We start from the raw sequence: 21521 nt of genomic DNA on the forward strand, positions 1-21521 counted from the left end.
TTCTCCTGGCACTGGTACACACGGTCCTGGTGATCAGCGGTCAGGGTCTGCTTCAAAACCTCTTCCCAAAACCAAAGACTCTTACTCAAGGACATCTATTCAAATGCTCTCTGACACATAAGGCTCAAACCCAAGGTTCTTGTTTTCACAATGCACCAGTTTGTGCAGCAGAAGTCTTCCATTGTTATTATGAGGTGGCTTAGCTGGCAATTACACTTTGGCCTTATAGCTTTGGTCAGCTGATCATATCATGGGTGTGTGACTTTGCCATTTGTTACAACAGTTGTTGCTTTTATCTCCACTGAGGCAGGGGGTAGCCCTTCATCAACTGAATCCTGGTCTGCCGTGGCACCCCTGCTTCCTCAGAGGACCGGATTGTGACATCCAGGCAATTTTATTTTCAAACCCAGTTCAAACACACACAAAAAGATCAGAACATTATACGGGAACACTGTGATTTATTGTATCTGTTGTTCTATTTAAAAGAACTGATGATAGAAGTTTTTCTTCCTCAGAATTCAGTGTGAATTTTCGATAATTTGCAGTCTTTTATGGTTTTACAACAGTATCTTCCTTGTCCTTCCTTCCTTATAACTTGTTTATCTACAGTGAATCAAATGTACATGGATGAGTAACTTTGAGTGAACTACAATATGTATTACATATGTCGTGCACACGTGAAATGTTAACGTGTAAATTATTGATTTGGGGACCAAGAGACAGCAATGATAAAACAGGCCCTTCCACATCGAGATCTCTTAAAACGGGGACAGCCCAACTACCATATAAGGTAATGGGTGGTCTTGTAAAACCAACTACCTCGTTTTGATTGGAAGATGTATCTGACATGACCGGTTTCCCCCCGATCGTTCTCGATGCTGATTGGTCAGAAACTTGGTCCGATTTAAGCTCATTATCTTAATCGGCCGTAGATGAAGTGAGAGGAGCAAAAAAAGAGAAGCAGAATCCAAACAAAAACGGAGGAGTTTGGCGTGGAGCGTCGTTTCTACACGAACCGACCACCACTGGCTGAGGGAAGAATGCTTGAAAACAAGAGAGAAAGATTGAAAACCTTCCTCAGGAAGATCGACGAGAAAGCCATTGTGAGAATCAAGCACTTCATGAAGGAGAGGTACGTGGAAGGCTAGCTGAACCGCTATCTGCCGGTGAGCATCATCAACAGGGTGGATGCTAATGGGTAGCGGTTCTCTACTGTCAACATTATTATATTAATCTGTTTTATTTTACTTTTTAATGACTCAGTGTCTTAGCTCTATATGAGAAGGCTATTTCGGGAGATAAAACAAATCATTGCAATATGCGTAAAACGAGAGGCGAATACGAGTGCCGGTTGGTATGTAATGCTAGCAACCGATAGCTTGGTTGATGATGTGGTGCCGTTTTAAATGGTCTTCAACTAGTTTTTCAATCACTAACACACAACCTAAACCGTAGAAAGAGCACGTAGTGACCCCCAGATATATAACGGCGGTTGTTAACGATGGTGGTTGGACCATATCTGCCATATAAGTGTAATTACAGCACAGCCGACGGTAGAAAATGTACACAAGATTATCAGATCCGCCGTCATCGTTAGCTTAGTCACTCATTAAGCTGCTCTGAACACCTGTCTTGATTTACAACAAACGGAATAATCCGGTGGAAAAAAGTGTCGTCTGGGAATATGATTAAGTTTGTTTGCAGTACCATTTTTGTCAAGTAATATATAGGAAGGGATATCAACTTGGAACTATTTTGGATAGTTCCCTTTTGAGAGTGATTCTTCTTTTCATTGTTATACAAATTTAAGTTGTGAAGTTGGGACTTTTGTGTAGAGATCTGTGGCAAAGAAATGTCTGTAGAATATGGTGCCTTTCACAACAGCTCTTTTTATGCATATTTTTGAGTTGCAAATGCAAAGACAGAGCCCAAAACAACTGAAAATTAAATTTAAGCTTTAAATATTGCACCAAAAAAAACCCAAAAATTAAAGGCTTGAGGGAGGTGGAGAGGAATAAATACAGGAGATAGAGTGAGCTAATACAGGGTGACATACACCCATCACGTGATGGTCAGGGTTTAATCCAAACTCTCAAGTGTACAAAGCTGTAATATTAGTAGTTTAAAACATGCTTGATAAGTTTCATGTTCAAAATATCCAATCTCAAACTGTATTTTGACTATTAGCCTTTGACAAATATTGCACTTTTAGTTGATTAGAAATTGGCATTGAACTGAAGCTCTTCTGCAATGTTGATTAAATTCCTATGAATTGTGCTGCCCCGTCCATATCTGATCAGCATCTCATGTGCCTCCTGCTCTGAAATCACGACTTAGGTCACTCTTGTATGTGGGTCAGAGTGGCATCACTGATCACAGATGATCCGGTCCTGATCCAGAGCAGCCTGGCACAGACGTATTACAACCATGTTCACGCACGCACTCCTCTGAACATACAGATAATATTTTGCTCTCTACCCCCCCCAGGGAAACCCACATACTTGTCACACATGGGAATAACAAGTATGTTTTCTCAGAACAGCCTATTTTTAGCTGCCATGAGTCTACCACAGGTGGTAGCCTACATGGTGTTATATAAATCCTCCATGTAGTGGTCGTGTCAGTACTCCTCGTCCTCTGAGTCTCTCCTTTCACCTTCCCATGGATAGCCTTTTATTGGAGTACAAGAGCCCCCAATCAGATTTTGCCTCCTGGTTATCAACATAGCTATGGTGTGTTGGTATAATGGTATGCAGGGGGATTATCTGTCTCCACAGGCTTTTCATACCTGATAGTGTTGACATTAAGCGTGTCAGACCTCAGGCAGACCATATAAAGGCAGCATGCAGACATAGTATTTACATTGTCTTCCCAGTACATGAAAATTCATCGAATGAAGGTGTTATGAAGATTTGAGTAGCAGATGAACAAAGCTGAACACCTTCTCACTATCTTATTGTAATTTGCTTTGCAAATGTTCACAGAAATCAGAAATTCCTCATTGTAAGGAAGTGAACTTGTTGTTACAGCCAAGCTGGTAGAGCTGGAGGAGCTTGGAATAGGCTGGGTGGGGCAGCCTCTACAGCGTCCTGTCGTCTCTAGGAAGATGCTCCCAGGAATGAGCTCAGATGGCTCTGGGTTGTGCACATCTTGTATGTCTAAATTATGAGATGTGTTGTGGGCGTGGAGGGAAGCCCAAGTAAGCTGGATTTTTAGAGGGTAATTGAAGGGTTGCATCCTAACCAGCTGGTCATGGTTGGAGTCATGTGCTGCCTCTGTCAAGGTGGTGCTAATGGCTCCTCCTCTGCCCTTGTCAAATTGTTTGGAAAAAAGGATATATTCTGTTTAGGGTCTTCACCTCTTGATTTTCACAGCAGCATGATGAATTCCAACTGATATAGTCATATTGATAAACCCATCAGTGTGTTTAACTCAGCTTTTAACATCAGGATCTTATTAGGTATGATAACTATTGTATATGATTTTTGATGCTGACCAAAATTGAAGATAGGGTCTTTAATGATGTAATATTTAGTGAGATTTTCCACCACCTTGTCACATGGTTGTGGTTGCAGAGAGAGCACTGGGTAGCCTTGAAGAAAGACCCTCTCTGTCTCCATCCACAGTTAGCACAGAGGAAGTGGAGAGAGGTGCTGCGTGCTCAGGGCCACATGACTTCCCTCTGAAACACACACTCAAATTATTCTGTACAGCACATGCACTCACACACTCTTTCTGTTCCACTTGGCACGCACGCACACACACACACACACACACACACACACACAGTTTTCCTGCAGACTGAATCCTGGCTGGGCGCCACGGACTACATGTTATTTTGCCATTATGAGCGGCTCACATCCCTGCCCTTCCTAACTGCTCTGTTGAAATACATGTACAGACAGATAATCCCTTCCAGTCTAACTTAGACTCATATTTCAAGAGTTTTTATCATAGATTACTGGTCATGAATAGAAACTAGATAGTAACAGTCCTGCCGGTTGTACTATGTGTCTGCTTTGATGTCACTGGACTGTTTTTTTTCCCACACCAATTCAACACCTGCATAGTTTCATTTAGCTGAGAAACTGCCTACTGCAACCATTTGTTTTGCTCTGAAATCAGTGTTTTTTGTTGGATGATGAGTAATCAGCAGTTCACATAGAAAATAAAAAATAATCCATTGTTGTCCAGAAGATGGCACTGTCACACAATTCCATTCTTCTATTTCTCAGCCGATCGGAAGGAGGATTCATGGATGGGAAACTGGACTTGGCTCACATGTGGGCCCGGGGCTCATTTTGGTGATTTTGTCAAAGGGCCCTAGTTCTGCAAACCTGCTGATGTCAGCAGCCGGATTCACAGGATCTTCATTCTCACCGGGGCAAAGAATAATGGCATCATTATTCTATTCCTAGGGGAGTTGTTTTGCTTTCAACCTACCCCCCGCTTCAAAGGAAATCTCATGCTAAAAAGTTCACCTTTAGGGAACGTAAGAAGCTACATGGCTGCAGCGACACCCTGATCTATGTGGTTTTATTTATACTAAATCCATTTATAACATCTCCTAGCATTTCTCCTGTCGCTAAACTAAAGAGGTTACTGGTACTGTCTCAATAGAGGCTGATGTCAGCCAGTGTCATGCTGGGTTTTGTGGATGCTGATGTCTGAGGTTTGAAACCCTGTAAGTTAGGTCTCAGCTATCACTGCTGCTATATTTACAGTTTAACAAGGTTATCACAGTTGTTTTTATATTTCCTGAGCAGCTTTCTCTCCGCTCACACACAATATCTGTGTGCGATGGCCCCCTTTCACATCCTCCACAATGGCTGTGAGCTAACTATTGTCATGCACATTTTACCAGCTACTTTCAAAGCTATTTACTTTTAGATCGGGCTATTGAATGCTGCATTGTCATACTGTAAAGGCTTTTAAACAATGAAAATCCTGGCAAAGTGTTTCCCACCCCCCCACAGTTACACCATCTACCACCTTCTGTTGCAGCAGTTTGTCTCTCCTGCTTTACATTTCAGGCACTGTACTCATATTCAGCTCTCAGTCCTCTTTTTTTTTTTTTTTAAACTGTTGCAGTAAAAAGGACCTTTACACCCATTGCATCTAGCTGTCAAAGCTCGAGGTCTAAGTGCAAAAGGGGCAGCTGCAATTTTCCTTCGTTTGGCTACAAGCTATTTGAGATTGTGGAAGTCCTGAAGGGATAACTTTGTTTGTCATGGATAGAGGAGGAGAGAGAGGAAAAGTCTTGTTGAACCAAAAGGGTGCTCTGATCAAGTCCCGTTCCTCGGAGGTTCTTGGAAGGTAAGGTGAGAAAACGCATCGAGTTGCTCTGTGCCTCTCGGCCTGCTTCTGTTGAGGCAGGGCTGGTGTGTAAATGTATGCATGCTAGTTAGTTCTGCTTTCTCTGTATCTTATAGTTAGTGTTGGCTTCATGCTAGCTTCTATTTGTGTGATTTCCACTTGCTTCGAGGCTATAGATCAACAATCCCGTTCGCCTGTGTAAAGTTCAACAGATTGATTTTGTTTTTTTCTCTCAATTATTGATTTTTTTTTTCCAAAGTGTTCGCAGAATGGGCTAATTGCCTTTGCAATTGTGTGAAATCTGCTCATTTGCGATTGCACAAGGAAAAAAATGCAGATAAAATGTCGTCATATGTATAATATTTGTCAGTAATCGCCATTTCACAGAACATGCCACTGTTAACATGTGATGTTGCTGTTTGTTGCATTAGTCCAATCCAGGAGCGAGTCCAGATAAATCTGTGCTCCTAGAATTTAGTGTGTCCATGTCCGTTAAGCCTCAGCTGCAGAGAGAATTCGATGTGCCTGTGCTTGATTTCAGGCGGCAGTCACGGCTGTGATTAGAAACCAGGCCCAGTATTGATTTGGTCTACTGGTGTGACATGGTGCTCCACGGGGGAAGTGGGTCAAAGGTCAAGGCCTCTGTGTGGTTCATGACTCAACTATTTAATTGAGATAAGCCTCCTCCTGTTTTGGAAATGTACATGTGTGCAGTCATTAAGAAACACCAGTGTAACACTGTGCAGACCTCACTTCATTATCACATCATTACTTTGAGCTTTTCAAGGAGCTACCAACTGCTGCCAGCACCTGCCCTCTCATGATGTTTGTGGCATTTTAATTCCCTATTACATTGACAGTCTTTGTTTGATAAGTTGGTCATAAAAACACATTACACAATGTGAATAATTCTGATTCTGGTATGAGATATTTACATTAAATGTTGACAGTTTGGCTGTTGCCAGTCGGTCAGACAGAAATTATACTGACAAGCCATATAAGGATGATGTCAATGGAAAGGGGCTGTTACAGGAGAGGCTTCAACTTGACCTTGTTAATGGTTACCGCTCGTCCTGAGTAAAAGGAAGTTGTTGAGAAATCCAAACACCTGATAGACTTTGAGTACTGCTTCTATTGCCCTGTCACTTTAACCCCCCTTGTCTAGGGGAAATGGATCAGGTGAGCAAAGACAGAGATCTACATTAGAGTGGCCACAATAGATTCTGGAAAACTACAGGCTAGCATGTTAATTATGTACCACTCCTAGATTTGACACGGTTAGTCAGGCTTAACTACAGGGTTGGATTTCGGATGAAGCCACATTCCATTTCATTTCTGCCAAACTGAACTTTACTCCAATTAACTCAGGAATGAGAAAAGAGAAACCTAAATAAAGCTCAGTATATCTTTTCGTTCGGACCTAAGCGGGTAATGTGAATATTTGTGTTGCTCTTGTGCCGCTAGTTGAGTGAGTTTGTCCAAAAGTTTTGACCTGTATCACCTGAAGGAGTTTAAGGAAGCCATTTAGTTTGTTCTGTTGCTGTCTCATTGGATGGATTTCTGCCTAAAGGCAGACGTGGCAAATGCATTACTCCTTAATCAAGCAAGTTCAGCCAGTATGAGTGCCTCACCGCTTTTTTATATAATAAGCGGAGCAAATCCCAACAAGACAGGATTTTGAATTCGGTAATATTTGTGAGAGGAAGAATTTGAAGGAATGGGCCTTGCTCTCTCAAACATGTCGGTGCCTGTGTATCGCTCCACTGACTGCATGTTTGTGTATATGCTGCTGGGCTCTTTCATGCCTGTTTGACTCTGGGGGAGTGGCTGACTTTGACGTCACCCGCTACGGAGTGTCACACCATTCTCAGCACAGAGAGGCTTCCTCTTTGCAATAACACGGCAACAGACTCTTGGCTCAACTAGCACAGGAACTCTGAAAATAGTAACTATAAAACTATTTTCGGGTTAGTGTTTTAAATTTTTTTTGTCTGTCTTAGATGAAGGATGGCAAGAGGCTAGTGAGAATACCTTTTTTTAGGGATTTTTGTTCAGAAAAGGAAATGCCTACTGTCGGTAGGTATATGGTTTTCCGTTCATCAAAAAGATGTAAATTTACCAGGTGAGTAAGTTGTTATCGGTTGTTGTTTTTTTGTTTTTATGTGCTATCTTGTTTTGTTCTTCATCTCCATTCTGAAATTAACTTTTCAAAAATAGCTCTGTTCATGAATATTTCACTGAGTTCTTTCAATGAATTTCTAGTGTGTGTTTTTGATATATCAAGGAAGTCTCGGCTGTAGTAGATCCTGCGCCCTTCATTCCACAGCAATTTATTGAAATGGCATATTTAGACAGGCTTGTCAGGTTTAGAACAAAAGCCTGTGTTGAGCTTGTAAAGCAACCAGGATGTGTAACCACACAGCAGCGTCGCGGTCGGAGTGCTGATGCAACGTATTTCAATAAAACTTTCTGATTTGGAGAAGAGTAACCTTGCCCAGCACATCATAAAGATAAGATGCTCAACGTCAGTTGAGCTATCACAGAGCCCTCAGTTACTGCAGAAATCAGGTGGTTTGTTCATTCAGATCTGTGTCAGAATTAATGAAACCGAAGTCAATTTGAAGTTTGATCTGTGCCACAAAAACGCAGGGTTTGCTTCCATCTGTTCTCTGTTTCTGGATGATCAAACCCTCTGTAGAACACAGGAGTCTTGACAACTACTGTACAGACAGTAAAATAGTTGGGAGCATTTCAAGATGTGGTGACCTCCCGATCGTCCTTCTCCTGTTTTATTTTGATTTGCTTTCATCGGTTTCATAGTCTGTAATCTGCCATCAGGTTGATCTCACTGTGAACTTCCTGTGTAGAATTCTACAATTCAACTTAATTTCGCCAGAGTTGCAGAGATTCCAGTGTGACATGATGTTGTTGCGCTAACTATTGTACAAGTACATGAAAATGGCTTTAAATGTTAATATTTTACTAAAGCCCTACTTCTCCCTCCCAGCAGCTACCCTGTAGAGAGCAGCGGTGGTGGGCTGCCGGCCAAGGTGAAAAAAAGCAGGAGCAGCTTAAGCAATGGCAGCGTTAAGAAGGCGGAGGCCAGGAAAGCCTTGAGCCTGGAGGCTGCGCAGCTCGATATCCAGCAACAGCAGAAAACCCTCACCAGACAACTCTCCATCAGGTACCACAAGTTTTAGGTAACATGTAATGCTACAAAATGTATTAAAGGTAGTAAAAGGCTTCAGCGTTTTGGTGTTTGTGTAATATTTTTAACTTCTTTAAACACTCATTTTCTTTTGAGCTCCTGAGACAGTCTCGTGAACTGAAGTTGTCTTTTTTGATATTTATTATTCTTTGAAATGCCAAATTTTGAATTTTAAAACCTTCATATTAGTCCGTCTCTTGATAGTTGGGGGGGGGGGGGGGGGCTCCATTTGATATGGTGGAGCCTCTGAAGCTGAGCTGAACATGGATCACAAGACCAGACCTGAAGTCTCAGCTGTTACAGTCGTGATAGACTCATGACTGCACAGCCATGGTGGACCGCTAGTCCTCTCACATGATTCAAATCTCTCAAATGGATGTCTGATTATTGTGATATTTGTCTGAAGTTTGATCTTTCTCTCTACGCGACAGTCAGAGCATCATGACATTTAAAACATCATTTTAATCATTCATTCCATCAATTCATTTGAACTGGTCAGCGTGAACATGCTCTTCTTTGTTGCTCATGGATGAAACTAGCAAATCAGCCAAGAATTGCATTTTACCCAAAAAAAGATCCAAGTGTATAGATGGCGACAATTGTTGTTTGTCTGATTCGTAAAATGTGGTTTTGAGCAGCAACCATGGGCGGCCTTAAGCAAGCAGCAAGCAAGTGTATGCAGTATGTTCATGGTCAGCATAAAGCCAAACACACCTTCTTACAATCTGTATCAGCAGGAGCAACAAGCACCTGGCTGCAGAGAGCCAGTCTTGCTCTCCTCATCATGACGTGTGGCTGAGGAAAACTGCAAAAACAATGCATATTTCTACCTTTTTTCAGCAGTTATCAGAAAGAATATATGTTAAGGAGGCCAAAAAAAAGCCCCAAATCTAAGCCGTCCAGTACGTACAAAACAGTATTTGTGTTTGGTGTCTGTCCTAGCTCCTAGTGCGTGAAGGAGGGACCGTGGCAGCTCGCTGTGGCATTTTACATTCCCAGAGAAATACAATCCCTGGCATACACGCATACATTGTATATTTCGACTACTAATTCGTTTATTAATCAGAGGTTGTTTGTTTGTTTATTCGTTTGTTTCAGTAGAATTTACCTTCTTTCAAATTCATGTAGTTTCTCTTTCATTTCATTGGAACACTTCCTGACGAGAAGTACAGGTTGGTTTTTTTTTAGAGGCAGCAGAGAGGCTTGTGCTGCGTAAAGTCCTCTATCGTGTTGCAGTGCTCTGTCATGTTGTGAATTTGGATGTTCTCACATTCACACACTCATCTGCTGCAACCACAAACTTCTTTCATGTGTGAATTGTGCTCTTTGTCTCTGCAGGTCACAGACGTTTGATGTTGACAGCAAAAGCTTTGACAGAACTGAGAGCAGTGGCACACAAAGTGTAAGTCCAACTTCAGTTTGAATGAGTATCTGAAGAAATTAATTGACTGCTTTATATACAAACATGCCGTACCATGAATACGTCAGTTGATGTGCATTTGGCCTCAAAATGGACTAAATAATTTTGTTGTCCAAAGACAGCCCGGTATCATCTATACGCCAAGCATCCCAGTTCCAGATTTTCTTGACTTTGAACGATTATATCTTCTCTCCTTTTAGAGTTTCTTGAAGCACAACAAAACATTCCATAAGTTGTTTCCAGACATTCCCGAGGGTGAAGACTTGATACATGGTAGGTTGATAGAAAAGAAGAAAAGGATTACGAATTCATTGCTGAATGAATGAACTGTTAAAAAAATGTATGCGTTCCTCCCTCTCTGTCCCAGCCTACATCTGTGCCCTGCAGAAGGAAGTGCCCTACCATGGTCGTCTGTACATCACCGAGAGCAACGCCTGTTTCTATTCCTCGGTTCTGCTCAGGGACACTAAGGTAGGAACTCCTCAGCACTGTGGATCCATTCCACTCGGGCCTGACTTCCCTCTAAACCTGAACGTGCAATTCCCTCAATACGAGTGATTAATTTTACATGCGTGTTGGAGGTTAATCGTTGCACGTGGTTGTTTGCAGGTAACGATTCCAGTTTCCTGCATCCACATAGTGAAGAAGCAGAACACAGCTTTGCTGGTACCCAACGCCTTGTCCATCCGCACCACAGCAGGAGACAAGGTCAGTTCCCCACCTCCGTCTCCGTACCTTCTATATGAATCTTTAAAAGCCATATGCTATGTTTCACAGATACGTGTAAATGCAGATCTTTGCTAGCAGCTAGTTAATACCCCGTCCTCTCTGTTCTCTGTCCTGCTTCAGTTCCTGTTTGTGTCCTTGCGGAACAGAGAGGGATGTTATCAACTGCTGTGTTCAGTCTGTCCTCAGTTGGAGGTGAGTGGTTTGGAATTTCTCACATATTCTGCAATATTTATTCAGTCAAAGGTGACACAACCTGTTCATGGCATTTGTACTTTGAGCTCATTTCTGTTTTGAGCTCCAGACACATTTTCTTGTTAGAGCAAATTTCCCCACAACTTTTGAATAAATGCACTCGCTGTTTTAAAGCATTAACTGTCACTCAATGTAAAAAGGCCAGTCTTTGTCAAGCTGTAAATTTTGATACATACAAATGGATTACTGTTTTCTTCTTTTTCTTTTTTTTAACAGTGTGGCAGCACCAATAGTAGCCCTATCTTCTCCTCAGCTGAAAACAGCTTTGACAAGAGCAAACTTGTGGTAAGACAGAATCAACAATCAGCAGAGGCCCCAGCCAATATTACAGCAAAACAGTCTTTTTTACCATATTTGAAACAACTTCTCTTCTATGTCATTTATTTCTTTGCGTCTTATCTTTACAGAACTCCAGCCAGTCCAGTCTGGACGATAGCTTCGACCAGTTCGATGGCTCAGAGTCACAGTCATTACAGAACAGACCGCTGCACTGCACACACAAAGGTGAGAGGTCAACACTTAATCACAGTAAGGTGATTTTTTTTTTTTCTCCATCCGCAACAGAACAAGTCATGTATCCCTTTTGCGTGTACCTACAGTGATCACGTGTGAGAGCAGCAGGAGAACATGACTCATTATCAGCTGACAGTATCAACAGATTGATGGACAAAAACTCATGACATTTTGTTTTGGTGCCAATATCCCATGATCCCGTTTCTGTCCCAGTTAGTAGACATGAAGAGGTCAAGGTCTAAAATAGGCTAACATGGATCTTTCTCTCTCTGTCTCTCTCTGTCTCTGTCTCTGTCTCTGTCTCTCTCTCTCTCTCTCTCTCTCTCTCTGTCTCTGTAGAAGCCCTGCTTAATGGAACTAGACCCACACTCAGGAGCCTGCACATGCAGCAGAGTGATAGCTCGTCTTCAGAGGAGCTGTCAGTTTCAGGTAATAAAAACACTCATCCACGCAGGCAGCAACAGGCCAGGATTGGCTATTCTAGTTAGACTCATTTCAAACACTTGATGAGGCCCTTGCTTCTCACATCGAAACTTGAACCTGGAAAATGTTTGTGGTTGACACGTCAGAGAATTCCACCATATCCTGTAATGTTAAGCAGCTTCAGCTCACACCTCTCAAATGTCATTGATATCATAAAACCAAATGAATGTCCAACGTGACAGTGGTGTTCATGCTATGTTGTCTGTGGCTCAGGTGGATCATGGCTTTGGAATGTGACAGAAAAGGCCAAGTCCCTGCTGGTTCAGAGAGAGGCCAGCACCCTCAACACCCTACTCTTCATTTACTTGATATTGTAAGTGGCACCTCCTCTCACTCTCCTCCCCTCCTAGATGCTCTGTCTCCCTCTGACTGCCTCTTGTTTGACAGTATCCAAACAGAATCTCATCATGCAACAGCAAATCCTCCTCTGCCATTCTCCTATTGTTTTAGAGCTACTATAAATGATGTATAACATGAACTTTGGTTCCTGTTACTAATAAGAAGTTGGTGTTTTCTGCTGGTTGCAGGGTTGTGCTGCTGCTGCTGTCCTCCGGCTACATCGGCTTACGTATAGTAGCCCTGGAGGAACAGCTGACATCTCTCGGTGCACTGCCTGAGTTCAACTTACAGAGCGGGTGAGTCCTCAGCATCATTATTTCCTTCTCTCATGCGAACGCGGCTAAGATACCTGATTATTAGTTTCACGTTTTTCTGTCTTAAAACCTGGTTTCTTCTCACATCTCACGGGAAGAAAGGCAAAGAGGGAAGGTGTAATATTCTATAGTTCTGATCTAAAGATCTCACCACTGTTAGGCCAGTTCTTCACACTCTTGTCAAGTCTCTTCTCATGTTTTTTCCTCAATAGATACATAAACTTTACAAACATACCACGAGGATTACAGCTCTCGCCTTGTATGTGTTAAAACATTTTATTAATTTTTCAGGGTTATTAAAATATCCCAGCAGGCTTAAAATCAAACCATAATTAGTAACCTGTTACCTACGGCAGGTTCGCTAACAGGTCACAAATTGGTCATCTCAATAGTATTTTCACAGAAGTATTCCACTTTGCTATTGTTGTGTTCTGGTTATGCATCTTTTAGTAATAGTTTATCTCAGGGTAAGGATTTTGTATTGTTGAATCATAGTTGTGTAATGCGTCAAGGAAACGCAGCCGCAGAATTTCTGTCAAGGGTGCAGTGTTTCTTCCGTGTCTCGAAGTACTCAAAGCGTTATTAGATGTGTACGCAGCTTAAGCAGGTTTCTTTGTTAATGCCGTGTGTTTGCATGTTGTCTTCCTCATAGGTACCACCAAGACACGTAACACTCACCAGCTGCAGGAGAGATTGGTTGACTCGTGATTGGAGGATTACTTAAGCCTTTTTCCAGCAGAAACCCATAGGGAGGTATTTAATGTACCCCGACTGTGCTCCCAACATGGCCATCGCTGTGGGCTAACCAGAGAGAGGCCAGCCTGTGCAATTTCAGAGACAGTTTGTGAACTTGAAGGGCTATACTTCCTCCTAGTGCAGTACTCAAAGGACATGCCACGACTTAGTCCCTCAGAGCCGAGCCAAAACCCATAACCCCACTGCCTGGTAGCAGTGAGTCTGTTGTTCAAACCAAAGCCAAACGGCTCTAACTTAACAAGGTGCCACTACGGGGACACCCGCCTGACAGAAACTGTTCCACATGTGTGAAAGTACGTCATCAGTTGTCCCTCATATGTATTCCTGTCCTCAGCATGTCATTTCAACAGGGCTGTACCTATCAGCATTAGCCAGCTGCAGTGCTTGTGATTGCACCTGAACACCAGAGACTTAGTGCTTTTCATAGCCAAAGATGCACCGAGTGCACGTCTATTGCATGAGTGCATAGTTTTTAACGGGTTTGTCTATCTGGTTTGGACCCTTCTCCCTCTCTCTCAACAGTATGAACAAATCTGTCTCTGTCCTTTCAAGTGAGTAACTGTTGGGTACTTTGAATGTTTATCTTCCTAACCAGCTGTGGGGTTGAAATGATGATGGCTAAACTTCAGATCAGCCCACCAAGGCTTGATAGTCTCCTGATGGTCCTCTCCTTTCTCTCTCTCAGTGTGTGTGTGTGCGCGCGCGTGTTTCCAATCAGCAATGATTGCAGTATCTCTTTTCCTCGTCTTTGGAATGATTTAAACCTGTTTAATGATCAATGCTCAGAGGTTCTTCTCCCTCCAGTCTCAGCTGGGTGATCTGCATCATCAATGCACAAATGTGTAGAATGCTAGAACAAGAGATTCTCTCAGAGGCATCCGTATGTTTTAGTGTGTGTGGCTTTTCTAAACCTGAGCTGATTCTGGTTGAGATGTCTGATCTACCTTGACAAGAACTGACCACACTGTGTTCCAACCTCGCGTTGACAAGCCTCTGGACAACGAAGTGGCATTTATAGAACTTTCAGGTTATTTAAAGTAGCACCGACAATGTATTTCTATTGTTCGTGCACGTGTCTGCAGTCTGGATACTTGACTGACACTGTACGTGTTATCACTCCTGTCGTCAGCAGATTTCAAAGTCACACTGGCTGATAAGGTCCCAGTTTCAGCAGCAAAAAGTTGTCCTAAAAAATTCATTATGCAAGAAATAATAATTATGCATGGCAAAATGTAATTTATCTTTGCGTGCTGTTTTTTTAAATGGAGCTTGATATTTGTTAGGAAGACGTGTTTAGAAGAAGGAAAAAAACAAAGATGTGAGTGAAAGGAAAAGCTCAAATGAGCAAGCGCACTTTATAAAATGTGTTGTGCCTGTCATAAACTCAGACACCGTGTTTGGACTGATGGCATCGATGGTGTTCTGTGGTATCTGACGGTGCTAAGACCTTTTTAAAATTGGTTTCACTCAGGGGTGGTGGGCACTACCTGCCATGTGGACTTCTCTTTTGCATTACTAAAGTCTAGTGCTTGTAACGGGGGTTCACATTTTATACATCTTGGCTGTGTTGGTTCTCAAATGTCCCTTTGAGAGAGAACGCTTCTTGCCATTAAGTTCACTTACGAATCTAGAACTGTATTCAGCTTCTCAGAATGCTTGCTTTTTTCCCCTGCTTCGTTTTCCCTGTTATGACCCTTTTTAAACGCCTCCGATCAATGCATATCCACACACCACATCTCAGTGACTTAACATCACCCTCCTTGTAGAAGCTCTTCTTCACCAGACGTAGCAAAAGTCAATCCATCAGCTACATCTCGTTCCAGGAGAGCCAGTTCTTACTCATGTTAAGCTTTTGTCATGTACATACACAGTACCGTCAGTTCTTACAACCTCCCTCCAGGGGGCAGCACACACACACATCCACTGTCCTTGACTGGACACAATGCAAGAATCTCAATGAGGGCAGTATTTGTGTGGTTTTGCACTATTAAAAGTGTTCATGTAAATAATTTTGTATCAGTTGTTAATGTCCTTAATCCAACTATGAACCTTCATATATTTATTTGCATTCTGTGTAATTCAAAGTAGTCTCTGTGAGATGGCTTTGCTATTGTTGAAAATAAATCAAATGTTGCAAAGTAAATGTGTGTGTGTGTGAGCGTGTGTGTGTATTGCATTTATTCATCCTACACAAGACTTGACCTCATGGATGGAGAATGAAATTGAGTTATATTTGATCATCAAGATGTAAGATGTCAACTAAAAAGCCTGAAAAGGCTGGGATTATTTAGCGCCTTCATCTCCCATGAGGTAACCTGCTGAACAGAGGCCGGTTTATCACTCTTATAACAGCTGCATGGCCATTTTCTTCATTTTGACTTGTCAAAGCCGGAAAACCTGAGTGAAGAAACCAATAATAGCTACGTTAAGTTTTGCTACTCAAGGTTCTGTACTTGTGCGTGCTTTCTGCTACACTTAATGAAATGAACCTGTGTTTTTACATGCACATAAGTCGAAGCGTCTGCAGGAAATGCCTACAGCAACTGCTAGCTCTAATAATACAGATTAAGAACACAATCCTGGTAGTTCCAAGACATCTTTAGGAATATCTTTCAACCTTGAAGTCTTGACCTCACACCGACACTTTATCTGAAACCGCTCACTTCCTTCCAGGCAGTCTGTGTCGCACACAGTCTGTCTTGCTTGTCTGTCTAAATGTGCCTGGTTTCCTTGTGCTTGGTACCAGAATATGGAAATGTTCCTAAGTAGTTCAAGCCAGAAACATTTCCCGGGAAAGTCAAATGTCTTAAATGTGATGTTTTGATTCCTGTAAGAGGTGTAAGGGCGCCATCTTGTGGGATTGAGTGAAACATTTAGTGAGAGTCACCTCAGGAATTGTACAGCTGGGCAGATGGAGCTCATTCTTTCAAGTTCAAAGGAAATGTGAATAAATATTTCGGTTATAAGTTTTTATCCAGGGTTCCTGTTTGTTTGTTGGATGTGTTCGCTTTAATGTGTCAAAACCATTTAAAAAAACAAACAAACAAACAAACGAGAAGATGTGGTTGAAATGAAGTGGTCAAGATTGGGAAAAAAAAAGGAAACGGGAATCGTGTTTGATTTCTATTTATTCTAGGTACTCAAACGCAGCAGTTGCATAGCGGCCAAGCGATGATGTTCAGCTGTCAGGGGCGTTTGATGGAGCTGGTGCTGCAGTGGTTCGCTGGTACGCACAGAGCTGAAACACACCTAGAGGAGCAGAAGTTTCACTCATCTGATGTCAAGACAGGGAATTGGTAACACTGGTGAGGTTAGGGATCTTTGATAATGAATAGCGGTTTAGAAAAAAAAAAGTATAAATATAAATGTTTGGAATTGTTTTAAAATTATTATTACAGCAACAATTCCTCGTAGGGAGATTAAATATGCATTCACCTTTATTTTTTTCAGTGTTTGAGAATTCAGTGGTGCGAATGGAGTACCGATATGTGTGGAGTAATATTAATTTTGAAAAATGAAATACCTGCAGCAAAAGCCAAAATGATGGCCACCCAGCCGATGATGTAGGACCAGGAAAAGCGCCAGTCCAGAAAGCGTTTCCCAAAGAACGTGACTGTCACTCCCGTGTAAATTGCAAGAGCCAAAAGAGCAAGAAAACCTATGAACAGAGAAGTATTTTTTCCATAAAACCTTTTAGCATGAGTCATATTGCTTTTATGGTATATGCATTCTTTTTATTTCCTTGAAGTTTATTGCAGTTCAGTCGATTTTATCACCAGTTAAAGTTGGAGTTGTACATTTACAGGGTTAACCTCTTTTAAAGGATAGTGCCAAGTTTTTTAAAGTCTTTCCTTAAAACTATATTAATGTGCTTTACATGTACATAGAACAAGTTTTAGCTTGACCTTCTCAGTGAAACTACTGGCTATCAAAGATCTCTTCTGCTGTAGGAGCTTGAGAAGATAGTCCACACACTGCCGACCTCACCTGTAACCTCTGTGTGTTACCTGAGAGGACCAGGGCGATGCCCCCTGTCCGGACCCTCCTGTTCTTGGTCCCGTTAGTGAAAGCGCTCAGGCCGAGCACTACGCCAGCAAAACAGCTCAGCACTGCCAACAGCATGAAGGCCCTCGTTGCGTCCCAGAAGGCTGCGAAGGAGAAGGACCATTCAGAAGATTTGCACAAATATTAAAGTACATCTACATGACTTACTAATGTACTGGTAGCCAGTTACCCAAAGTACTTACCAACAGTGATGGTGTGGGCGTGGCATTTATGATTGATGCAAAACCTCCAAAGGCCTTGATTGGCCGAGCTACCCGAGTACCTGTACTGCATCCAGAAATCCGTTGCCGTGGAAACGATGAGAAGCACGAGGGCGGCTACCCCACAGAGCGTGCCTCCTCCTGCTAGAGTATACAGCATTGTGGAGAAGCTGGGGGACGTTCTTTCTTCCTAAACATGCAGCAACTGGTCAGGAAAGGAAAGATGGTGGGAAACTCATAGCTCAAACGAAAAAAACAAAACACTTGAGCCATCATGGCTGCAGGAAATGTATCAGACAGCGTTGTTAGAGCTGGAAGAGCCTTCTGGACAAAAATAAAACAGCCTTTTTAGGATCTGAGACAATTTAGATGAAGTATACCCATTTTTCTTATGATAAATATTCTAGAACGACATCAAAAACAAATTATGGGCGGTCCCTGATTGTGAAAGCAACAGTACATTTGTACTTTGGATGCTAAATCACATTTTCAGATATTAGAATTCAATCGTATGTTCCTGCATCAGATAAGACACCAAGAAGTTCTTCTAAACACTGGCAAATTGGTTAAAGCCAGCAAAGCACTTGAGCCAAGAGCTTTATGACAATAAGATTGCCTATCAAGCAGTTCTGAGCTATTGTTCAACGCTAATTCCCCTCCCTGCACTGCACAATATCCTCCAATAATGAATAACTGAACTGTCAGCACTGTCGCTCTCTGTCATCCAGCAGAAAACCTGCTTATTTCATCTACCGGTTTCAACTCTTAACACCCAAAAATAATTAAAAATACAAATAAAAAAAGCACAAGATTGTTTCTTATGGATTCATTTACAAAAAAACAAAAAAAAAGTACAGTTTCCAGGTCCTTTTTGTAGCAGTTTCCTTGACATGCATTCCCAAGCTCTTCATTCTTTGCAGCTTCTCCTCAAAATATCAGGTGTGTTAAAAATGTTGGGTTTTTTTTTTTTTAACTCCAAAGTGAAATAGAACCACAAAACACAATCTAGTTCTCCTGTGATACCTCTGGGTTGGTTGGTGTCTCTCCAGGGTTGCTGGCTGTGACAGTGTGCGTATCCTTTTTAAGCCCTGTAACCCCGGCTCTCATTGTCCCCCTCACAAAAGAGGGAATGATCCAGCGCAGCATGTGAGTGATGGTAAATCCCCTCTTTTACTGTGTAGTTACCTTCATCCCAACATCAAACCTCTTTCTCTGCACTTGATCCAGAGTTTTGTATCATCCACAACCTCCTTTTACCTTTTTTTTTTTTTTTTTTTTTTTTTAAACCCTGTGGTATTTTAGCTGATTAGGAGTCTTTGACAAGCAGTGGCAGTTCTCCAGTTTATGACCAGTATAGGAAGAAAAGGGGACTGGAAACTGAACCCTGCTGCTGCTACACGTGTTTGTGATTGCATGAGTGTGTTGTGACTCATAATAGGAGTCCCGTTTGGAGCCAACAGAGCTGCAGTAGCCCTCACAGGCATGTTTCGAATGGGGCAAATAACACACATTTGAACACACCTGATGGCCTTTTGCATCTTTATTCAACCAGTTGACAACAAGCGCAAAAAAAGCACCGCAAAATATCTTTCATGATTCAGCGACAACATTTGAAGCCACCGTTTCATTTAAACTGTTTGACCTCTGCTGACCTTTCGAGAGCTTCATAATTAGACATTGTTAAACTGTTCAAGTCAGTATGGTTGAACGCGCTAGTCAACATGGTGGGAGGGATTAAAAAAAAAAAGGTTGTTTAAGAACTGGACTTCAGGTGTCGTGTGAAATAGTTAAAGAACATGAGCAAGATGATTGTATGTGCTTTTATTTTTCCGGAGGTGGACATGTTGGAGTTTTTATTCTCAGTTTACAGAATAATATTATATATTAAATATTGATGTCAGATATTTCTATCACCCTCTCATCCTCCACATACCTGCATGGTTGCTTAATGAATATCATTTTGCACAAAAATATTTATATAAACTACAGGAGATGAATAAAATGCAACCATTAGAGGTCCCTCAGCCAGAAGATATCAAATCTAGTGGGGGAAAAAAAGGGATTTTACACTAAAATGTTAATAGAAAAATATCAGCAGCAATAAATTGCAATAAGATTAGTGTCGCTTAGATCCAGTCAAGAAATGATATCTGATACTAATTGAAAGTCATTCGGCATAAAAGCGATTAAAGGGGGGGGGGGTGGAATTTTGCAAAATATAAAACAAGAATGAAAGTTTACGTGATCAAATTCATATAAAAAAAAATGGCAATAATAATACAGAAGAGGTGCGTCTTATATTTCTGGTCTTATCCTGGTAGTTGGAATATTCCGGTAAGTGGAAAAACATTTGCATGATATAGTTCTTAATATAGTTCTGAACTAAAATATAGGGGGCAGGCAAATAAGCAGGTGATGTTAATGCGTGGCTCATATAGAAGACACAGAAATCAACACGTTTGATGACACGTTTATTCCTTCAGTAAACTCCGAGTCTTATAAAGTGTCACAAATGATCTTTTTTACTCAAGAACAACATTTGGTGCCACTAGTTTATTTAAGCCATTTGAACTCTATTGACCTTTGATAGCCTGAACATCACACATTGATGAAACACACACACACACACACACACGGGTTCAAGTCGATATGTTTGAATATTCAATGACTCCAAGACCTTAACACGATGAAGGACTGAACACCATGGTGGGAAAACGTCATCCGTTGTTGTAGTGGGACTCAGCAGTGGTGTTTCTCAACACTCGTCCTTTTCCGGAAGTTGACCTGAAAAACTCGTCAGCTCCCGGGCACACAAGTACTCTTTTTCTTAAATATTGATATTCATTGTCTCTTCTCCTTCACATCACTCAGGTTTCTGCATAGTCGCTCTGTAAATGTTGAGACAACATTGTCTTTTCCCATTGTCAGTGCATGATTATCACTCACTAAGTGCTATTTGGCACTCCTTGCAACTTCTGTCTGTTGTTGTGAGACTGTTACATTTTATTAGGATTTTTTAAAAAGCTGGTTTATTTACTTTTGGGGAAACTTTTTTTTTTTTTTTTTTTTGCAACTTCATCCCAATCTCCGTGCTCAACAATATACAAAAGTCACCAAGTCTGTGTATTAATGACGAACCCACATCATCAAATGTGCCAAAATGGGGTCTAATAACTCGACGGATTTACGCGTTCCGCGTCGCAACACATCGATTCCGTTTGTGTTAAAATGAATATTCAATTTAAAAAAATGTGTCTGACACATTTATAAACTACCATGAACACAGTTTACTTTCTATCGCTCTCCACTGCAGACGCTTTCTCAATAAATACAGGGGGGGGGGGCAGTGAGAACAAAAAACAGTGGGCGGTTCTATGAAACACTGATATCTGATAATATGACAAGGCATATGGAAAAATAGTTAAAGCTGCAAATAAATAGAGATCTTTTGATTGCTCCTCAAAACAAACAAAAAGTCTCTTCAAATGTTACAAAAAGGCACATTATGTGATGCATAACTACGTGGATTCTTTCCACAACTTCCGTGGTCGGACTCACAGCCGTCACTAAAGGAGTCGGCCATGACGTCACCGACTGTAACAGTTTTTCAGTCTGTTTTTTTTTTTTCTCTTCCAACTTTACTCGACCTCTCCTAATACCAAGTTCTGACTACGGCAGGAAAAAAAAATAAAGTTACAAAATGTGAAACGAGCTCAACTCAGTTGAATGTGTGCTTGCAGTGAACATCTCTAACGCCATCTCTTTAGTCTCACTGTATCTTTGCCATTTAATCTTCACGCTCTAATTACAAAACGCAGAAGCAGAAAGTTATTCAGCAAATGCACTTTTTTTTTATATTTAAGCATTTAACTTCAAAACAACTGCAAATCACTAACATTTTCTTGTTTCCTTTTTTTATGGCACAT

General features: G+C 41.5%; 3 protein-coding genes across 7 annotated transcripts in view; 1 reads left to right on the plus strand and 2 right to left on the minus strand.

Moving 5' to 3' along the window:
- Positions 1-898: 898 nt before the first annotated feature.
- On the plus strand, positions 899-15460 carry LOC147249685 (GRAM domain-containing protein 2B). Of its 4 annotated transcripts, none has more exons than XM_086224397.1 (13): positions 899-1132; positions 8324-8500; positions 9863-9926; positions 10145-10217; positions 10312-10415; positions 10554-10652; positions 10794-10865; positions 11142-11210; positions 11333-11429; positions 11778-11867; positions 12135-12234; positions 12449-12556; positions 13227-15460. In XM_086224397.1, the coding sequence occupies exons 1-13, from the start codon at positions 1041-1043 to the stop codon at positions 13243-13245; spliced, it is 1164 nt and encodes a 387-aa protein (XP_086080523.1). In that variant the 5' UTR covers positions 899-1040; the 3' UTR covers positions 13246-15460. The 4 variants fall into 4 exon arrangements, with proteins under 4 accessions (XP_086080523.1, XP_086080524.1, XP_086080521.1 ...); XM_086224398.1 differs by having other exon boundaries at positions 8327-8500; XM_086224395.1 differs by lacking the exon at positions 899-1132 and adding an exon at positions 7043-7438.
- Positions 15461-16440: 980 nt separating this feature from the next.
- Positions 16441-18667, minus strand: lim2.2 (lens intrinsic membrane protein 2.2). The gene is made up of 5 exons (XM_086224399.1): positions 18619-18667; positions 17578-17800; positions 17338-17478; positions 16854-16988; positions 16441-16579 (listed from the first exon to the last, which is right to left on the minus strand). Exons 2-5 carry the CDS (start codon positions 17753-17755, stop codon positions 16509-16511), a joined length of 525 nt encoding a protein of 174 aa, XP_086080525.1. The 5' UTR covers positions 17756-17800; positions 18619-18667; the 3' UTR covers positions 16441-16508.
- Positions 18668-20075: 1408 nt separating this feature from the next.
- LOC147249687 (WD repeat-containing protein 47-like) overlaps positions 20076-21521 on the minus strand; it is a 12096-nt gene continuing 10650 nt past the window's right edge. For both annotated transcript variants that reach the window (XM_086224783.1, XM_086224782.1), the window contains one exon: positions 20076-21521. This exon is cut by the window's right edge and continues 550 nt beyond it. The gene's annotated coding sequence lies outside the window, so the exon portion shown is untranslated.

This window comes from Aulostomus chinensis, chromosome 14 (assembly GCF_037954235.1).
Source record: "Aulostomus chinensis isolate RoL2024-O1b breed Wild chromosome 14, RoL_Achi_v1.0, whole genome shotgun sequence".
Classification (NCBI taxonomy): domain Eukaryota; kingdom Metazoa; phylum Chordata; class Actinopteri; order Syngnathiformes; family Aulostomidae; genus Aulostomus; species Aulostomus chinensis.